Source organism: Artemia franciscana, chromosome 20 (assembly GCF_032884065.1).
Source record: "Artemia franciscana chromosome 20, ASM3288406v1, whole genome shotgun sequence".
NCBI classification, from domain to species: domain Eukaryota; kingdom Metazoa; phylum Arthropoda; class Branchiopoda; order Anostraca; family Artemiidae; genus Artemia; species Artemia franciscana.
In genome coordinates, this window is record NC_088882.1 from 14476025 (window position 1) to 14494997 (window position 18973).

Below are 18973 nucleotides of genomic sequence, written 5' to 3' on the forward strand. Positions count from 1 at the left end.
ATGAAAGAAAGATTGAGATGGCTAGGCCACGTTCTACGAATGAAGGATGACAGATTACCGAAGATTGTCCTTTTTGGCCAACCGTCTGGGGCAACACGGAAAGCAGGTCGTCCTTGTCTGGGTTGGGAGGATGTCATAAATAAAGATTTAAAGGAAATGGGAACTTCCTGGGAGGGTGTAAAGAGGGAGGCTTTAAATAGATTAGGTTGGAGGAGGAGCGTGCGTAGCTGTGTTGGCCTCAGGCGGCTTGGTGCTGCAGTGAGTTATTAGTAGTAGTAGTAGTAGTATAATGATTACTATATTAGATATGATTTATACCATCAACCCAGCGTTAAACTCGGTGATAAATTCTTTGGTGACCGGATTATGTCAGTTTTTTCTTTAAAACTAAAACTGAGAGCTAAATTATGTAACATTAAAGATGATTTGCTTTGGAAATTATTACCCTTTCTACATATAAAGGGCAATACTAAGAAGGTCCAATAAAAAAGGAAAGAATCTTCATAATGTCATTATTCAGTCTGTTCCCTTGCTTATATTTCAATAATCCGTTTCATGCTTAATTGAACTGAAAAGCTGAAAGAATGATGTTATTACAAATATTACCCTTCATTATTTTCTTGAACTTCCAATGAGATTTTTTCCATCATCCAAGATGCCGCCGCAAGATGATGCCGAGCTTCCCTAAAGAAAAACACAGAACATGTATTCATCGAATTCTAACTAAACCTCAAACAGTATCAGATCAGGATACTGATCTGATACTGAGGTCAGGACTCAAACAGATCAGGTCAGGATTTGAAGTGTTTTGCACTGGATAAAAAATTAGCTCCTTCGTCGATTGAGTCGGTCTGCATTTTGAGCCTACCGTATTTTTGTAATGACTTTTTTCACTGATTCAGGTCTTAGCTCGTTTTGCATCAAGTCTGGAATTAGATCATTTTTGCACAAAGCCACTTCTGCAGCTTGGATCTCACTTGTTTTAGAAATGAAAATACTTACATCAGTCTTATTTAAGTGAGGGGCTAAGTGCCTACCTGTCTGCTAATAACTTGGAGGCCGCAATGAGGGGAAATTTGAAGAGGGTCGAAGGTTCAATTTGAAGGTTAAATTTCTGGTTTAATTTGAAGGTTAAATTTCTGGTTTAATTTGAACTCAGTAATCGCACGATTCCTTTTTCAATATGTTGCAACACACCCTGCCTTTCCTTAAAACAATACAGAAGAATGAGCTATTTGAAAAATGTGTGGCCTTTGCAGCTATGGCTGCATGGGTTATGTCCCTCCTGACGGAAAATTTGCAAGACTTTTCAACCAATGCAGTGGAATGGTCATTTCTTTTTTTTCTGATAGCATGTGGGGGGGGGAGGGGGCTACAGGACCACCACCAGGGGAAAAGAGCACGCGAAAGGAGGGGGCAAGATATCCCCTTATCAATTTTGAACCTTAGAAATGTTGCTGGAACCTATAGTTGGCAAACGAATGAACACCCTCTCAGGTTTCTAAGAGTAGAGATTCTACGCAATGCAGTGAAAACAAGAGCTAAGAGCTCATATGGCACTTGTGACGAGGTCGGAAGAGCCAAGAGCTGATATGACGTAAGCTCTAGCAAAATTCTAAGAATCAATAGATAGATTTAAAAGGAAAATCAGAGGCTTAATGCCGGTTGGGATTTAAAATAAGACCTCTGAGACACGAGGTCCTTCTAAATATCAAAATTCATTAAGATCCGATCACCCACTCGTAAGTTAAAAATGCCTCTTTTTTCTAATTTTTCCTCTCCCTTCAGGAACCCAGATGGTCGAATCGGGAAAATGACTTTATCAAGTCAACTTGTGCAGGTCCCTGACACGCCTACCAATTTTCATCCTCCTAGCACGTCCAGAAACACCGAACTCGCCAAAGCACTGGACCACCCTCTAACTCCCCAAAAGAAATCGGATCCAGTCCGGTTACGTCAGTCATGTATCTTTGCTTATTCTACCCACCAAGTTTCATCCCGATCTCTTCACTCAGTGTTTTCCAAGATTTCCCCCTCCAGCTCCCCCCAACATCACTAGATCTGGTCGGGATTTAAAATAAAAGCTCTGAGACATGAGTTTCTTCTAAATATCAAATTTCATTAAGATCCGGTCACCCGTTCTTAAGTTAAAAATACCTCAATTTTTCCGCATTACCACCCCACCCCCAAGTCCCCCAGAGCGGATTCAGTCCGGTTATGTCAATCACGTATCTAGGACTCGTGCTTATTCTTCCCACCAAATTTCATCCCGATTTCTCCACTCAAAGTGTTTTCCCAGATTTCCCGTTTCTCCCTCCAACTCCCCCAATATTATCGGATATGGTCAGGGTTTAAATAAGAGCTCTGAGACAGGAGATCCTTCTAAATATCAAATTTCATTAAGATTCGATCACCCATGCGTAAGTTAAAAATACCTCAGTTTTTTCGATTTTTCCTCTCCCTCCATCCCCCCAGATTGTCGAATCGGGGAAACGACTGTTATCAAGTCAATTTGTGCAGGCCCCTGACACGCTACCAATTATCATCGTCCTAGTACGTCCAAAAGCACCGAACTCACCAAAGCACTGGAAATCTCCCATCCCCCAACTTCCCCAAAGAGAGCGGATCCGTTCCAATTATAGCAATCACGTATCTAGAACTTATGCTTATTCTTCCAATCAAGTTTCATCCCGATCCCTCCATTCTAAGTGTTTTCCAATATTTTTGGTTTCCAAAATTTCTGCTTCCCCCCTTCAGCCCCCTATGTTTCCGGATCCGATTCGAATTGAAAATGGAGCATCTGAGACATAAGATCTTTCTATATGTCAAGTTTCATTAAGATCCGATCACCCATTCGTAGGATAAAGATACCTCAATTTTCATGTTTTCCGAGATTTCCGGTTTCCCCCTCCAACTCCCCTCAATGTCACCAGATCTGGTTGGGATTTATAATAAGAGCTTTGAAGCACAAGATCCTTCTAAATACTAAATTTCCTTAAGATCAGATCACCCGTTCATAAGTTACAAATACCTCACTTTTTCAAATTTTCCCGAATTACCCCCCCCCCAACTCCCCCAAAGAGAGCGGATCCGGTCTGGTTATGTCAGTCACGTATCTTGGACTTGTGTTTATTCTTCCCACCAAGTTTCATCCTGATGTCTCCACTCTAAGCGTTTTCAAGATTTTCGGTCCCCCACCCCAATTCCCCCCAAATGACACTGGATTTGGTCGGCATTTAAAATAAGAGTTCTGAGTTACGAGGTCTTTCTAAATATGAAATTTCATTAAGATCCGATCACTCCGAATTAAACCTCCCCCCCCCCCAACTCCCCCAAAGAGAGCGGATCTGTTCCACTTTTGTCAATCACTTATCTAGGACTTGTGCTTGTTTTTTCCCACCAAGTTTCATCCCAGTCCCTCCACTCTAAGCGTTTTCCAGGATTTTAGGTTTCCCCCTCCAATTTCCCCCAATGTCACCAGATCCTATTGGGATTTAAAATAAGTTTTGAGATACGATAACCTTCTATATATAAAATTTCATTAAGATTTTTCGATCACCCGTTCTCAATTTAAAAATACCTCATTTTTTTCAATTTTTCCGAATTAACTGTCCCCCATTCCCCCCCCCCAGATGGTCAAATCGGTGAAACGGCTGTTTCTAATTTAATCTGGTCTGGTCCCTGATACGCCTGCCAAATTTCATCGTCCTAGCTTATCTGGAAGTGCCTAAACTAGCAAAACCGGGACCGACAGACAGACAGATCGACAGAATTTGCGATCACTATATGTCACTTGGTAAATAGCAAGTGCCATAAAAACACATAGAAGTTCTGCTTCCCTGCAGTAGATCAAGGGTATTGTAGTTATGCTGATCCACCCTGCTGTCTTGTTTTTTATAACTAAGAAGCCACTACATGTTTCTTATGTCGTCCCCTTAAGAATACATTGTGCACTAGCAAAGGTGCATACATCTCCCCCACCACCTAATAAGGTCAAGTTAGTACACTGTTTTTCCGCAGGAGGTATCCAATAAATAGTCAAGTACATTTAGGACAACGTTGTTTTTTTCACAAGGTTGACCAATATTAGGGGGAGGAGATTCTCCAGAGCCCCCTCCTCTCGTGTGCAAGAATGATACGCTAGTCTTTTCTTTCTAATTTAGTCCTGCAACTTGAAACTACAAATGGATAATATTACAATTCAGTATTTAATTTGTTTCATTTACATGGCTAATATCAGAGATTGAATAAAACAGAACTGAACAAACCAAACAAGCTCAGTGACTCATGTTCATAACCCAGAATATCATACTGCTTGCATAGTACCCCAATAGATTATTTAACTGACACCACATAAATTATACTTTAGTTTCAAGATTTTAGCCATGAAATAAGTCAGACCCAACAGACAAAAATGAAGATTATACAAATTATACTTACTCAAAAAAGTTTCTAGATGCAAAGTACTGTGACAAAGTAGCACAATTCAGTGCCCAATATATAGTATCTGTTACTCCTCTTACCAACTGCTTTCTAAGAGTTAAAGAACAATATTTAGCGGATTGAGAGCTCTTACCAAGATGCTGATAAACTTGCGCAATGTAATATAAGGTGAGAGTATTTTCACTTTCCAAATTGTCATCAGAAACATTCTGATCAACAATTTTTCCATAAAATATGTCCTTTACACACCATAATTTGTCAGACATGTTCTTTGTTTCCTCATAAAGAGAAATGGCTTCAAGGAGAACTCCTTCGGCTTGTTCATGTTTAGACAGGTCACAATAAATAAGACCAAGTTGATTGAGGATGGACAACTTTAATTGAAGGGTTTTTTGTACATCAGGAGTAGCTGAGGCTTTGGATAAACTTTCAAGAAGTAAAGTTTCCGCGATTCCTGCTTCATTAGTTTCACGTTTTAATTTTCCAACTAGAAATAGAACAGTGGCACGTAAACAAAGGATATGCAGCTCATTTGGTGAACTTTCAAAGCCCTGTTTGATTGTGCCAAACGTTGTCATTACATCCAAAAAGCCGTTCAGACAACAGATTGCTTTATATTTGGACCTATAGGGATCAGTTTCTGGGTCCTTTACACTGTTCTCGATCAGGGATTCATAATGACTATACACAGAAGCAGCCTCTATCATTGTTGCTCATTCAATATACCTAAAATAAAATCAGCTAAATAATTAAATTAAAAAATCAGTAATTCAAACTTGAATTATATTGAAAACCAGCACATTCCTTGAAACAATATTTGACATTTCTTCAAGTAGTGAACAGAACCACAGTGAACAATTGCAAAATATGCAAATTATAGCTAAGTATGACTAAAATATTTAGAAAACCATAATCAAATTTAATCAATACTATCAACTCCCAGGGCCAGAATTATGTATGACATCCCCAAGGACCAAAAACTATCAGTAACCCTTCAAATTTGTTGAATTATCAACATGCTTCAGTGCCTTAGTTAAGAAGAGTGATTTTTCCTAGGGGAAGGTAAAGGATCGAGTGTATAAAAACCTTATTTATATATGTTACGGAGCCTATGACTGTATGTTACTCAACCCTCATTTTCTAAGTTATTTTATTTGTCTTCTTTTTGTCAAGTGTCATATATAGTCAGTGTGGTCTTAGAATTTGTTTTTTTTTTTTCAAGAATAAATAGACCTAAGATGGAGCTAGGGGCCAAAAATGTTTTCATTTTGATGTCCACGGTACTTTTAGGTATATGTTCTCTGAACACTTTTTGGTGTGTTATTTTTTTTTTTCCAAAAAGGGAATTTTTCAATTTTCAACAAGTTTGTCATTCTCAAAAAAAAGTTTAAGTGATATCATAATTTTGGACTATGATTGACAAAATACTTTTAAAAAGTATCTGAATACAAATGCAAAATACTTGGTCATAAAAATATTTCAATAGTATTTCCAAATATGTGACTAAACATGTATTTTGTATTTAAGTACTAGATTAGAATTTAAATACCTAGATACACCGGAAGTAAAACGAATAAAAGATAATAAAGGAATATTTTTTAGTGCGGTAAGCACATGAGTCTTATTAAGGCTATTCGCCAGTGACTTCAGTGTTCAAGTTTTTTTGTCTTTTGTTGTTTTTTTTCACTTTCGGTATCAATCAATTTCCAACTGAGAATATTTAGTTTTTCAAACGAGTTAGTGCATGCAGACTCGGTATTATTTGCAGGATTTTGGTAAAATTACATACACTCGTAGTTACTGCCTCGGTTTGAGTAGGCCTAGTCTTCGACTTCTGGACGCTCCTCTGTATGGAAGAGGCTCTCCTATGGAGAGGGATATTCTCTAAGGAGATAATAAGACTTTTGAATGCAGGTGTGTCTAGACATTAGAGAGAACTCCCTCATAAGAGAGAGAGAGAGAGGTCTTTCCGTACAGAGATATAATTTAAAGTAGATGGAGTAACTTTCACCAAATGTATTTCTTAATAAAGAACACAGTAGGTTCATTTGTGTAGGTTATTCTCCTTGTTCGCTGATCCAAGTTACTTGAAATAATGTTTGAACTTTGTCGTTTTTTTAACGTGATTAATAAATAGAATATATCGAAGCAGCAAGGACTTAGTGTACCTAAATGTTCAAAATGTTTACTAGAAAAACGTAGATAAATAGTAAAGCAGTAGACTAAAGACTGCAAAACCACAACCGGTGTATTCAAACCAAGTAAACACAGAAAGCAGTTGTTGCATTGAAAAACTGGTAAACACAGGTTTTGACAATTTTATTCAGCTCAGGTAACGATTGATCACTTTTAATTAAATTATTAAAGATTATTAATTATTATTAATAATTAATTATTAAAGATTAATTATTAAATTATTAATTATTAATATTTTGAGTCTTTGTTTCCTTACAGAGTGGTGTTTCAGTTCAGAAAGGTCGTGCTTTAAGAAACTAGAATCTCTAACTGATCACAATGGTCGTTAGGTTCCAAGAGAACAGTCGAAACTAGATCTTGAGCATCACAGGCTAAAAAATAACACTTTATTCATGACCATACCTGGCTCAACATTTTGTAAAATATGTCTTTAAAATGGTATGAAGAAGGGTTGAAAAGCAGAAGAAGGGAGGGAGAAAACCTACCATAAGTTTTCAAATATGGTACCTCTGTAATAAGTGGACCTTATAAAATGCATACATTTTTTTAAAAAAATCATCAAAAAATACATACAAAAGGAGATTAGATGTATCCCTATTGGAGTGTCTGCTATGGGCAGGCTGAACCGTCATCTTTATCGAAAACCGAACATTAGTCGTTCAACAAAACAGCGGATTTTCAAAGTCCTCGTAGGTTAAGTAATGCTTTACGGAGCTGAAACATGGCATGCATCAATCGCAGAGCTAAAGGCCATCGATGTATTCCAGACGAAGAGCCTGAGAAGGATTTAAGGTCTAAGGTGGTTTGATTTCATGAGTAACGAGAAGCTGCTGCAGCTCACCAAGAAGTCTCGGTTTTCAATCCAAGCAGCTGAGCGTAGCTTACGATGGTTAGGAAACCTACTTCGAATGCCCCTGTACTTACCCGCAAAGATGATCTTTGACTTTGACCCTAAAGAAGCCGGTTGGAAGCGACCTCGTGGCCGACCGAAGAAGTGATGATCCGATAGCCTGTCCGAGTTTCTGGCGATGGCAAATATTAGACCGAGCAAAGCACAAACAACCGCACTGGACCAAAGCGGATGGAGGAGGCAGACGTCATTCTCTACGGCGAGTGCGGCCCGGCAGTAGACCTAAGTTATAGTAAGTCTTGTCAAGTCCTGTTAGCAGCAAACTATTGAATGGGCACAAAAATGTTTTAGAACAAACCTATGTTCAAGAAACCCAGGGTGGCTCAGAAGACAAACTGCTTTAGTGTTTTTTGAGTCCTGTTACATTTTAACAGCCTTCCAAGCTGACATGGATGCAATATACCATTTACATAAAAAAAAACAAATCAGAAAAACAAAGAGACATTACAAAAAAATTCTCTTAATATTCTTTGATAACTTTTAGTGGGTCTTATTTAAAAGTTCATTATATTGAAAACCAAATTTTTTGAATTACCAAGCTATTTAATTCACAGAAAAACATCTCGAGATCAGTTTGTGGCTTAAAATTTAAAATCTATTTTTTAAAGTCTGCATACTTACTGCATTTTCTTACATACCTAAATAATCAGGGGCAATGCTATAGCTTTGCTTATAGTAAAGACCCATAAGGCTTCTATGTTTTATTATTATTACTTTTTCCTCAGTGGCACTTCATGCGGAGTGGCTGGTCATATAAACTTAGGAGAAGGCATATTTATTAGGAAATCGAATGTACTATTGACCTTAGAAGAAGTCAAATGTGTTTAAAGGGCAAATATCCCCCCTCCCTGCCCTTTTTTCCCCAAATGGATCTGATCAAAATTTTGAGATAGCCATTTTGTTGAAAACAATCTAAAAGTCAAATTTCTATGCTTCCAGGGTTGACAAAACCCTCCACAGCCCCAAAAGCAAGTTGCCAATTATTATCACATAATGTTTTTCATGGAAGGGGTGGTCGTATAAACTTCAAAGGCTCATTCAATTTGAAATTAAATGTTTTAGTTTCTTTTTTAACCATAGGGCAACTAGCCCCCCCCCTACGCCCTTTTCCCCCAAATGCTTTGAATCAAAACTTCGAGATAATCATTTTCTTAATAGTTCGAAGATCAAATAACTATGGTTTGGGGTTTAACACCCCCCTCTCCCCCATAAATTATGCAAGTTACTTATGGTTAACATATAAACTTTTTATCGAAGGGTTAGTCGTATAAACTTCGGAAGGGACTCATTCGATTCAAAATCAGAAGTTCTAACGGCCTTTATAAGAGTCAAAAGTGATTGGAAGGCAACCATCCCTACCCCAAACCCTTTTTTCCCTAATACATACAATCAAAATTTTTAAGATAACCATTTAGTTCAAAATAGTCTTAAGGGAATGCCCCCAGGGCCGATATAATCCCTCACAGCACCCAGGTCAAGGGCTGCAATTTATGCAAGTTGCCCATTGGCGACATATAATGGGTGGGGGTGGCCATGTCTACTTTGAAGGGGACTCATTAAATTAGAAATCGAAAGTTCTAGTTCCAAAATAGTACAAAGGGAAAATAACTATACCCCCAGGATTGACAAAATCCCCCACAGCTCCCAGGGCAAGGGCTGTAAGTTATGCAAGTTGCCTATTGTTAACATGTAAGGTTCTTTGTGAAAGAGATGGTCATTAAACTTTGAAGGGTATCATTCGATTGAAAATCGAAGGTTTTAGTTCCTTTTTCAAGAGTTGAAACTGAGCAAAGGGCAACTATCCCCCCCCCACACCCTTTTTCTCCAAACACATCCAAACTACATTTTTAGACATCATGAGAGTTAGGATATTTGGCATTAAAATTCACTCTTTGAAGCATCTGCCCTCTCCCCTTGTATAAAAGGGGGTCAGGCCAAGGGTCAAATGACTATGCTTCCGGGATTGACACCCCTCCCCCCAAGTCTGCAGGGCAATGGCTGTAAGTTATGCATGCTGTCCATTGTTAACATATGAAGTTTTTATTTGAAGGGGTGGTGATTAAACTTTAGAGGAGAATCATTTGATTGGAAACCAAAAGTTCTGGATCCCTTTTTAGGAGTCAAAAGTAATTGGAGGGCAACAACACCCCCCCCCCTGCACCCTGTTTTCTCAAATATATTCAATCAAAATTTGAGATTGCTATTTTGTTTCAAATAGTAAGAAGGTCAAATAACTATGCTTCTAGGGTTGAAACCCCTCCGCCAGCACCCAGAGCAAGGACTTTAAGTTATGGAAGTTTCTTCTTGTTAACATAAAAAGTTTTTTATGGAAGAAACGTTGTATAAACTTTGATGGAGGCCTATTTGATTGGAAATCAAAAGTTTTAGTGCCCTTGTTAAGAGTCAAGGGCAACCATTTCCCACCTCCCACGCTCTTTTTACTCCAAATGCATTAAATCCAAATTTTGAGATAGCCATTTTATTCAAAATAGTTCAAAGGTCAAACAATTATGCCTCCAGGATTGACACGCCTCCCCCAGCCTCCAGGGTAAGTACAAGTTATTCATTTTACCCATGGTTAACATAAAAGGATTTTTACTGGAAAAGAAGGCATGTTTGATCCTGTGTCTCCAAAAAGGCTTAGGGTATTTAGGTGGCACTTTAAGGGGATTTTGAGAGCAATGCTGAACACAATCAAAACCCACTATGTCCTTGCTGGTTGTGAAAAAAGAATATTAGCAATATCAAAAGAACGACTGATGGTATTAAGTTGAAAATTTTAAGATATATTAAGGAGATACTGAAGAGATTTTGAGGGCTCCCCCTCCTTGCTTTTTAGGTGTTCCCTCTACTCAACACTGATTGAAATTTTGGAATTGGCATTTTGTTCAAATTAGTCAAAAGGTTCAATAGCTATACTTCCAGGGATGCCATGCCCCCACAGCACTGGTGCAGGGATTGTAAATTATGCAATTTGCCCATTGTTTAGATGCAGGATTTATCATTAGGAAAAGGGTTATTATTTGATTCTTGGATCATCCAAAAACACTAAGGGTGTTAAGGTGAAAATTTGGAGAATGTTAAGGGGTATCTTATACTAAGTCAATAAGGGCTTTTAACTGAGGATGGACACTGTATATGTGTCCGAAACATTCCGTTGAAATTTTATATTTGTTTCACTGTCGATTAAAATATTTCATCCCCATTTTGAACTGTAATATTTTCGTAAAAATATCTGATCATAATTTTGAAATAGCCATCTTGTTCAAAATTGTTGAAAAGTCAAAAAGCTATGTCTCTATGGATGACTTAACCCCCAAAGCCCCTGGGGCAAGTATTATATAACAAACAAGAAAAAATATAATGAATGAATAATCAAATTAAATAGCCAAAAAAAGAGATATCATTCGGTGGACAGAGAAAAGGCCAAAATAACAAAAGCAGATATTCCAGCAAGGACCTCTGCCAAACCATCTAGTGCTAAAAAAAAATCATTTATTATATATGTTTTTTTCTTGTTTTCATACTTCATATATAGCCAGTGTGATCTAAGAACGTATTCACAGCAACTGTTTTAAGTTGTATAAGTTGCCCATTGTTTGTATACAAGGTCAGTTATTGGGAAAAGGGAGCATGTCTAATCCTGAGTCTCCAAAAAGGCCAAGAATATTAAGGTAAAACTTTTGGAAAATGTTGAGGGGAATGTAAAACAAAAATCAAAGCATAGAATATGCAGGAGGGTTTTTAAAAGGACATAAATGTAATATCTAAGGAACAACTAATGGGATTAAGTTGAAAATTTAAAGACATGTTGAGAGGGGTGTTAAATAATGAACATAGGTCAGCCCCTTCCCCTCTTTCCCTTTTTGTTCCCCTTAACACCGATAAGGATCTTGAAAATCCATTTCATTCAAAATAGTCACCATGTCTAATAGCTATCTCTCTGGGGATGTCATGCCCTCACAGCCCTCCGGGTAAGGAATGTAAATTATGGAATTTGTCCATATTTTAAATACTTGATGTATCATTAAGAAGGGGAGGAATTTTTGATCCTAGGTATGTCAGAAAATGCTGAGGATATTGAGACAAAGCTTTAGGAAATGTTGAGGAGTATGTTGAGCTAAATCAAGAGAAACTACATGTATCCAAGCTATCAAAAAGGCATACCTGCAATATCTTAGGAACAGGTAAGGGTATAAAGTTGGAACTTTCAGGGCCACTACTACTGGGATTACTGCTACTATTGCGGCTCCAAATGAGACTGGTTGCAACTAAAACTGTACTACTACTTGCAACTGATACTACATCTATGTTATAATTTATAAGTGCATTCAAGGCCAGGCGAATGGCACATAATTCAGCAGACAAAATTGAAGATCCCAATGGGAGAGGAGAATAGATGTTCAAGTTCAGGAATGGGATACATACTCCAGCTTTCTCCCTCTGGACAGATCCATCTGTATGTATTTTTTTATGATTAGGTTATGCCTTTGAGATCTGTTCAGCCAAAATAGTCTGGATCTCATAGTTAGGAATCTGGTAATTTATGCAATTCGAATCTTTTTAGCAAGGTTTTCAATTACAAGCTTAATGGTTTCTTTAATACTTCTTCCAATGGGCATACCAAGATAAATATTCTTGCTATCTCGGAAAGGGTTTAGGTTTGGAAAATGAAACTTTCAGGGATGGGTCTACAGGCTAAAGTATGTCCCGGGAAGGTATTTTAAAGTACCCATCTCCACTCTTTCTCCCTGTAAAGGGCCCTGAAATTTGCCTACTAGACAGGTCTATACCTATTGAAATTTTGACAAAACAACATTTGCCGTAATTTTCAGTTACTAGTTGCTTTTTCTCTACCTTTAGTTCTGAAAAATGCGATTCCCGTTATTTGAGTAGAATTTGAGCCATATTAATGGTTTTTTTTTTAATTTAGGAAATGCAATTGCATATCTTTAAAATCTTATAAAATGGATTTGAGCAGTTATGAAGCTGAAAACAATTTTATTGTAATTCAATTAAGCAGAAGATCTATTTTGCAAGGTTTCATTTTTATAACACACATATTGCTAAAGGTCATCAAAGGTCAGGCCCTCAAGAGGAAGGAGTGGAGGTAGTTACTTCAAAATACCTTCCTGGGGCATACATTAGTCTGTAGATTCATCCCTTAAAGTTTCGTTTTCCTAACCTAAACCCTTTTCGAGATAGCAACAAGTCAAATAACTAGAATTTTACCGAGCTTTTTACGCTAATGCCAGGCTCTATACACGGAAGTGTCTTTAGTGTATTTGGTTTGAGGGGACAGTTAAGAAAGGAATGGGATTAGTGGAGGGCCGCAAAAAAGCCTAATAAAATAAAAAAGCTTTTATTTCCAATTAACTTTTGTAAAAAAAATTTAAATTTTTCTAAAATGTTCTGTCGGTTATTGTAAAAAATTGTAATTTGTGTGAAATTTTTAACTTAAACTTTAGCGTAAATAGCCAGGCACAAGCGGATGATCCCCTTTATATTATGATATTGACGAGGGGGGGGGGATTACCTAATATAAGTTAATTCGTATGTTAAGTATTTTCATTACCAATAAAACTTTTTTTTAATCAAAAACTCTAGTGGCCCACCTTTTTAAATGACAAAAAATTGGATGTTTTGACCATTTTTCGGTTAAGAAATTTTTGTGAAATAATACTTCGAATTTGGAAATAAATAGGCTGAGAATTTGTAGGTCAATTAAACTGAAATTTTGGGAGAAGGCAATTCCACCTTTGACGGCTATTTCTATAAACTGAAAAGTATTTTTAGTATATTTGGTGTTTTTTTCTGGGGGGGGGGGGGTTTAAGAAAGGATGGGGCTAAGTGGAGGGGACATCGCTCTTTAGGCTGAACATGAATGTACTATTGACTTATTTGCAAAGCTTATTTTAAAAAGATCAAGATATTTGAATGAAAACGAACAAAACAAAAACGAAAGCGGTGCTCCTAGCAACTGATTGATGGATTACAGTCGTTTCGAAAAGTATACTAAACAACAGTCAGTAATAAACAAAGCTTTCGCCCTCAAAAGCAGTAAGTTTTTTTTCTCAACTAACGGTGACAGGAAAGGTGGATTAACAGCTAAAGAAAGTACAGTATCATCATTTGTTAGTGTATTTGGTTGGAGGGGGGGGTTAAGAATAGAGGGAGGAGGCCTCGCTGTTTTCGCTAAAGTATTTTCAGCATATTTGCTAGGGGGAAGGTATAGAAAAGTTGGGGAGCAAGTGGAGGAGAGCTCTGGTAGAATTCTAGTCAATTGACTTCTTGCTATCTCGGAAAGGGTTTAGGTTAGGAAAATGAAACTTTCAGGGGTGGGTCTACAGGCTAAAGTGTCCTGGGTAGGTAATTTAAAATACCCATCTCCACTCCTTCTCCTCTAGAGGGCGCTTTCTCTGCCTTTCGTTCTGAAAATGCTATTCCTGCTATTTGAGTAGAATTTTGAGCCATATTAATGGTTTTTTTTTCAAAATTTAGGAAATATATTTGCATATTTTCAAAACCTTATAATAAAATGGAATTGAGCAAATTTATGAAGCTGAAAACAATTTTGGGTAAAATTCTAGTTAATTGTCTTCTTGCTATCTCGGAAAGGGTTTAGGTTTGGAAAATGAAACTTTCAGGGATGGGTCTACAGGCTAAAGTATGTCCCGGGAAGGTATTTTAAAGTACCCATCTCCACTCTTTCTCCCTGTAGAGGGCCCTGAAATTTGCCTACTAGACAGGTCTATACCTATTGAAATTTTGACAAAACAACATTTTGCCGTAATTTTCAGTTACTAGTTGCTTTTTCTCTTCCTTTAGTTCTGAAAAATGCAATTCCTGTTATTTGAGTAGAATTTGAGCCATATTAATGGTTTTTTCTTCAAAATTTAGGGAAATGTATTTGCATATCTTTAAAATCTTGTAAAATGGATTTGAGCAAGGTTATGAAGCTGAAAACAACTATTGTAATTCAATTAAGCAGAATATCTATTTTGCAATGTTTCATTTTTATAACAAACATATTGCTAAAGGTCATAAAAGGTCATGGCCCTCTACAGGTAGGAGTGGAGGCAGTTGCTTCAAAATACCTTCCCGGGACATACTTTAGTCTGTAGTCATCCCTGAAGGTTTCATTCTCCTAACCTAAAACCTTTCTGAGATAGCGAGAAGTTAATTTAACTAGAATTTTACACAATTTTATTGTACTTCAATTAAGCAAAAGATCTATTTTACAATGTTTCACTTTTATAACACATATTTTAAAAGGCCATCAATGGAAAGGGCCCTCAAGAGGGAGAAGGAATGGAGGTAGTTACTTCAAAATACCTTCTCTGAACATACATTAGTCTGTAGATTCATCCCTGAAAGTTTCGTTTTCCTAACCTAAACTCTTTCCGAAATAGCAATACGTCAATTAACTAGAATTTTACTGAGCTCTACACTAATATCACGCTCTTTACACTAGTGTTGGTTTGAGGGGGTAGTTAAGAGAGGAGGAAGGTTGATGAAGGGCCACAAGAAAGCCTAATAAAATAAAAAAGCTTTTATTTCCAATTAAAACTTTTGTAAAAAAATAAATTTTTTCTAAAATGGTTTGTCGGTTATTGTAAAAAATTGAAATTTGTGTGAAATTTTTAACTTAAACTTTAGCGTGAATAGCAAGGTACAAGCGTATGATCCCCTTTATATTATGATAATGACGAGGGGGGAGGGATCCCCTAATATAAGTTAATTCGTATGTTAAGTATTTTCATTACCAATAAAAGGTTTTTTAATTAAAAACTAATGGCCTTTTTAAATGACAAAAAATTGGAGGTTCTGACCATTTTTCGCTTAGGACAAATATTTGTAAAATAATGCTTCGGATTTGAAAATAAATAGGCTAAGAATTTGAAGGCCAATTAAACTGAAATTTTGAGAGAAGGCAATTCCAGGTTTGACGGCTATTTCAATAAACTGAAAAGTATTTTTAATAGTTTTAGCTTCCCTTGGGCTAGATGCTAAACACCTTACCTTGGAAACAACTAAACACTTTAACACCAATAAAATGAAAAATAAAACTAACCTTATTTAACGCAGATCAGAAATCAATTTAAACTCTGGACTCCACTTTATATGGGAAACAAAATTCTGGGATGTAGGGTATGGAACGCCCATTTTCGGGTAGACTTGAAGTTTAGATAAGAAAATTAGCAGTGATTGGTTGAAAATTTATTTAGGTCGCTGAAAACAAAATTCTGGAATTTTGTGTGTGAAACTGCCAAATGTTCGGGTTTTCTAGAAATTTAGATAAGAAAAGGTCTTTAAGGCTTCAAACTAACATTTCAGCTGCTAAGAGGGAGAGTCTTGAGAAAAATACAAAATAAAGATACTGCTTAAGAAATATCATAGAAAATAAATATGTAAAAAATGAATACAGCATAAAAAGTTAGGAAGAATGGTAAATAATTTGCTAGTATACCAAGGAAAATTAGTTGAGGGATGCCTGGGGGTTTAATCGCTCCCCGGGATTACTAAGTAGAGGGTGGATACTTCGCTCTTTACGCTAAAGTATTGTTAGTGTATTTGGTTGGAGGGGGGTTAAGAATGGAGGGGGGATACCTCACTCTTTAGGGGGTAATTTATCATAGCTTTGAGGTTCGCCCCTTCAGTCTGTTTAAAGAAAACAGATTCATATTTGAACCTTTGTTCATTTCAATCTTAGGGGTGATCTACATTTTTGACACTTCATTAAATGGTTGTAAAGTGACACTTATTTAATTGTCTCGTTTGTTTCCTACTTGATTTTTTTTTAATCTTGAAATTGATTAAATAAAAAAAACAATTTGTTTCAACTGAAAGTAAGGAGCGACATTAAAACTTAAAACGAACAGAAATTACTTCGTATATGAAAGGGGCTGCTTCCTCATAAACGCACCGCTCTTTACGCTATAGTTTGACTTTCTCTCAACTCTTCTTTTTAAAACAGTAAAAAACTTTAGCGTAAAGAGCGGGGCGTTAATGAGGAAGCAGCCCCTTTCATATACGAAGTAATTTCTGTTTTTTTTTTAAGTTTTAATGTAACTCCTTACTTTCAGTTGAAAAAATCTTGTCTTTTTTATTTAATTTTTGAACGTTTTTGAATCAATGCATGTTTTGATTTTGGCTCTGCAGAGAAATAATTAAAAGGAAATTTGTATATATTTTTTTATTTTTTTTTTTTTGGCTAAATGGCTCTCATAATTTTGATCGAATGATTTTGAGAAAAAAGAGCGGGGGAGGAAGCCTAGTTGCCCTCCAATTTTTTGGTTAATAAAGAAGGCAACTAGAACTTTTAATTTTTTTTACGAATCTTTTTATTAGTAAGAGATATACGTAACTTATAAACTAGTTTACGTAAAGAATATTTTATTCTCATGTTTTTATTACACATATGAGAGGGTTCGCCCCCTCGTCAGTAACTCTCTTTACATTAAATCTTAAATTTTGGCCCAATTCATTAAGAATGACCCCTGAATCACAAAAGCCGTAGAATAAATAGTTGATATTACTAAAAATACTTTAGCGTAAAGAGTGAGGTATTAGGAGGAGGTGAGCCCCTCATATGGGTAATAATTTATGTTCGTTTTAAGTTTTAATGCTGCTCCTTACTTCCAGCTGAAAAAAACTTTTTCGTATTTATTTTTTCATTTTTTTTAAATAATGCTAGTATATTCTGCGCTCCCTTCATGGAAATTTTCTTCCCCCATGACAAATTCCTCGATTGAAAGTTCCCCCAGCATATCCCCCTCTTTTCAACCCCTAACCAAAAAATCCTCCTGAAAATACTTGTACACTTCCCAATAACCATTACTATATGTAAGCACTGGTCAAAGTTTGTAACTTGTAGCCCCTCCCACGGGAACTGTGGAGGAGTAAGTCGTCCCCAAAGACATAGTTATAAGGTTTTTCGACTACGCTGAATAAAATGGCTATCTCAGCATTTCAATCCGTTGACTTTGGGAAAATGATTAGGGTGGGAGGGGGCCTAGGTCCCCTCCAATTTTTTGGTCACTTAAAAAGGGCACTAGAACTTTTCTTTTCCGTTAGAATGAGCCCTCTCGCAACATTCTAGGACAACTGGGTCGATACGATCACCCCTGGGAAAAAGAAAAAAAAAATAAACACGCAACCGTGATCTGGCTTCTGGTAAAAAATACAAAATTCCACATTTTTGTAGATAGGAGCTTGAAACTTCTACAGTATGGTTCTCTGATACGCTGAATCAATGATTCCATGACTTTTAGTGGGTGTTTCCCCTATTTTATAAAATAACACAAATTTTCTCAGGCTCTTAACTTTTGGTGCGTAAGACTAAACTTGATGAAACTTATATATTTAAAATCAGCATCAAAATGCAAATCTTTTGATGTAGCTATTGGTATCAAAATTCCATTTTTTAGAGTTTTGTTTCTATTGAGCCGGGTCGCTCCTTACTACAGTTCGTTACCACGAACTGTTTGATATACATTTCTTACAAATTAATTAATCATATCACAGTTTTATTTGCAATTTTTGACCTACTTTCTCACCCTGTTCTCAAAATTGCATATAAATTTATTGAAGCTAGGAAACATAGAACTCCTGTCTTTTTAAAAGAAAATTGATGGACATAAATAGATTTTAATACTCTAAAGTCTTAGGACTACACTGTTGTCTATAGCCTACATCAACAATTCATTGAAAAGGAAGGACCACATTACTGGGATTTCATCCTTTGTACTTATGTTTAATGGGTTTAAAAGAAAGCTTTTATGGATAAGTCAGAAGCCCATTAAAGGACCGGGTGGTCCTTTAACCAGGAAGTTCAATAGGAAGCTAGGGGCCAGTCATCCTATGCTTTTGCATGCCCTTCCTGCTTACTGACCCCAGATTTCTCTAGGTAACCTTTTAAGGTTGGGCCAATTCTGGCTCAACATATCCTGTCCCTACTGTTTTTACTTGGTTTTTACTTTGGAAAGAGACCAGAAGTGAGATTGAATTTATCATAGCTTGGAGGTTTGCCCCTTCAGTCTGTTTAAAGAAAACAGATTCATATTTGAAGCTTCGTTCATTTCAATCTTAGGGGGTGACAAATTGGTTGAGGAAATGCATCATTCCACAATAGCAGTTGTCACTGCTTGAAAAATATTAAATAAAAAAAAACTAGTTTTTTTCACTGAAAGTAAGGAGCGACACTAAAACTTAAAACGAACAGAAATTACTCCGTATATGAAATGGGTTGTCCCCCCCCCGCAATCCCTCGCTCTTTACGCTAAAGTTTTTAATTGTTTTAAAAAGTAGAATTACGGCAAAGAGTCAAACTTTAGCGTAAAGAGCGAGGGATTGCGGAGGGGACAATCTTACGTTGTCGCTTCTTACTTTCAGTTGAAAAAACTAGCTTTTTTTTATTTAATT

General features: G+C 36.6%; 1 protein-coding gene across 5 annotated transcripts in view; it reads right to left on the reverse strand.

The window, feature by feature from the left end:
* Nucleotides 1-587: 587 nt before the first annotated feature.
* The window catches only part of LOC136039783 (KIF-binding protein-like), an 80288-nt gene continuing 61902 nt past the window's right edge, over nucleotides 588-18973 (reverse strand). For 3 of the 5 annotated variants that reach the window (XM_065723658.1, XM_065723657.1, XM_065723653.1), the window contains exons 2-3: nucleotides 4441-5169; nucleotides 588-684 (exon numbers count right to left, since the gene is read on the reverse strand). In XM_065723658.1, coding sequence (XP_065579730.1) covers nucleotides 603-684; nucleotides 4441-5150 — 792 coding nt within the window. In that variant the 5' untranslated portion in view covers nucleotides 5151-5169 and the 3' untranslated portion in view covers nucleotides 588-602. Of the gene's footprint in view, nucleotides 685-4440; nucleotides 5170-7212; nucleotides 7333-7563; nucleotides 7753-18973 lie in introns of those variants that run through there. The other 2 variants (XM_065723655.1, XM_065723656.1) reach the window with 2 other exon arrangements.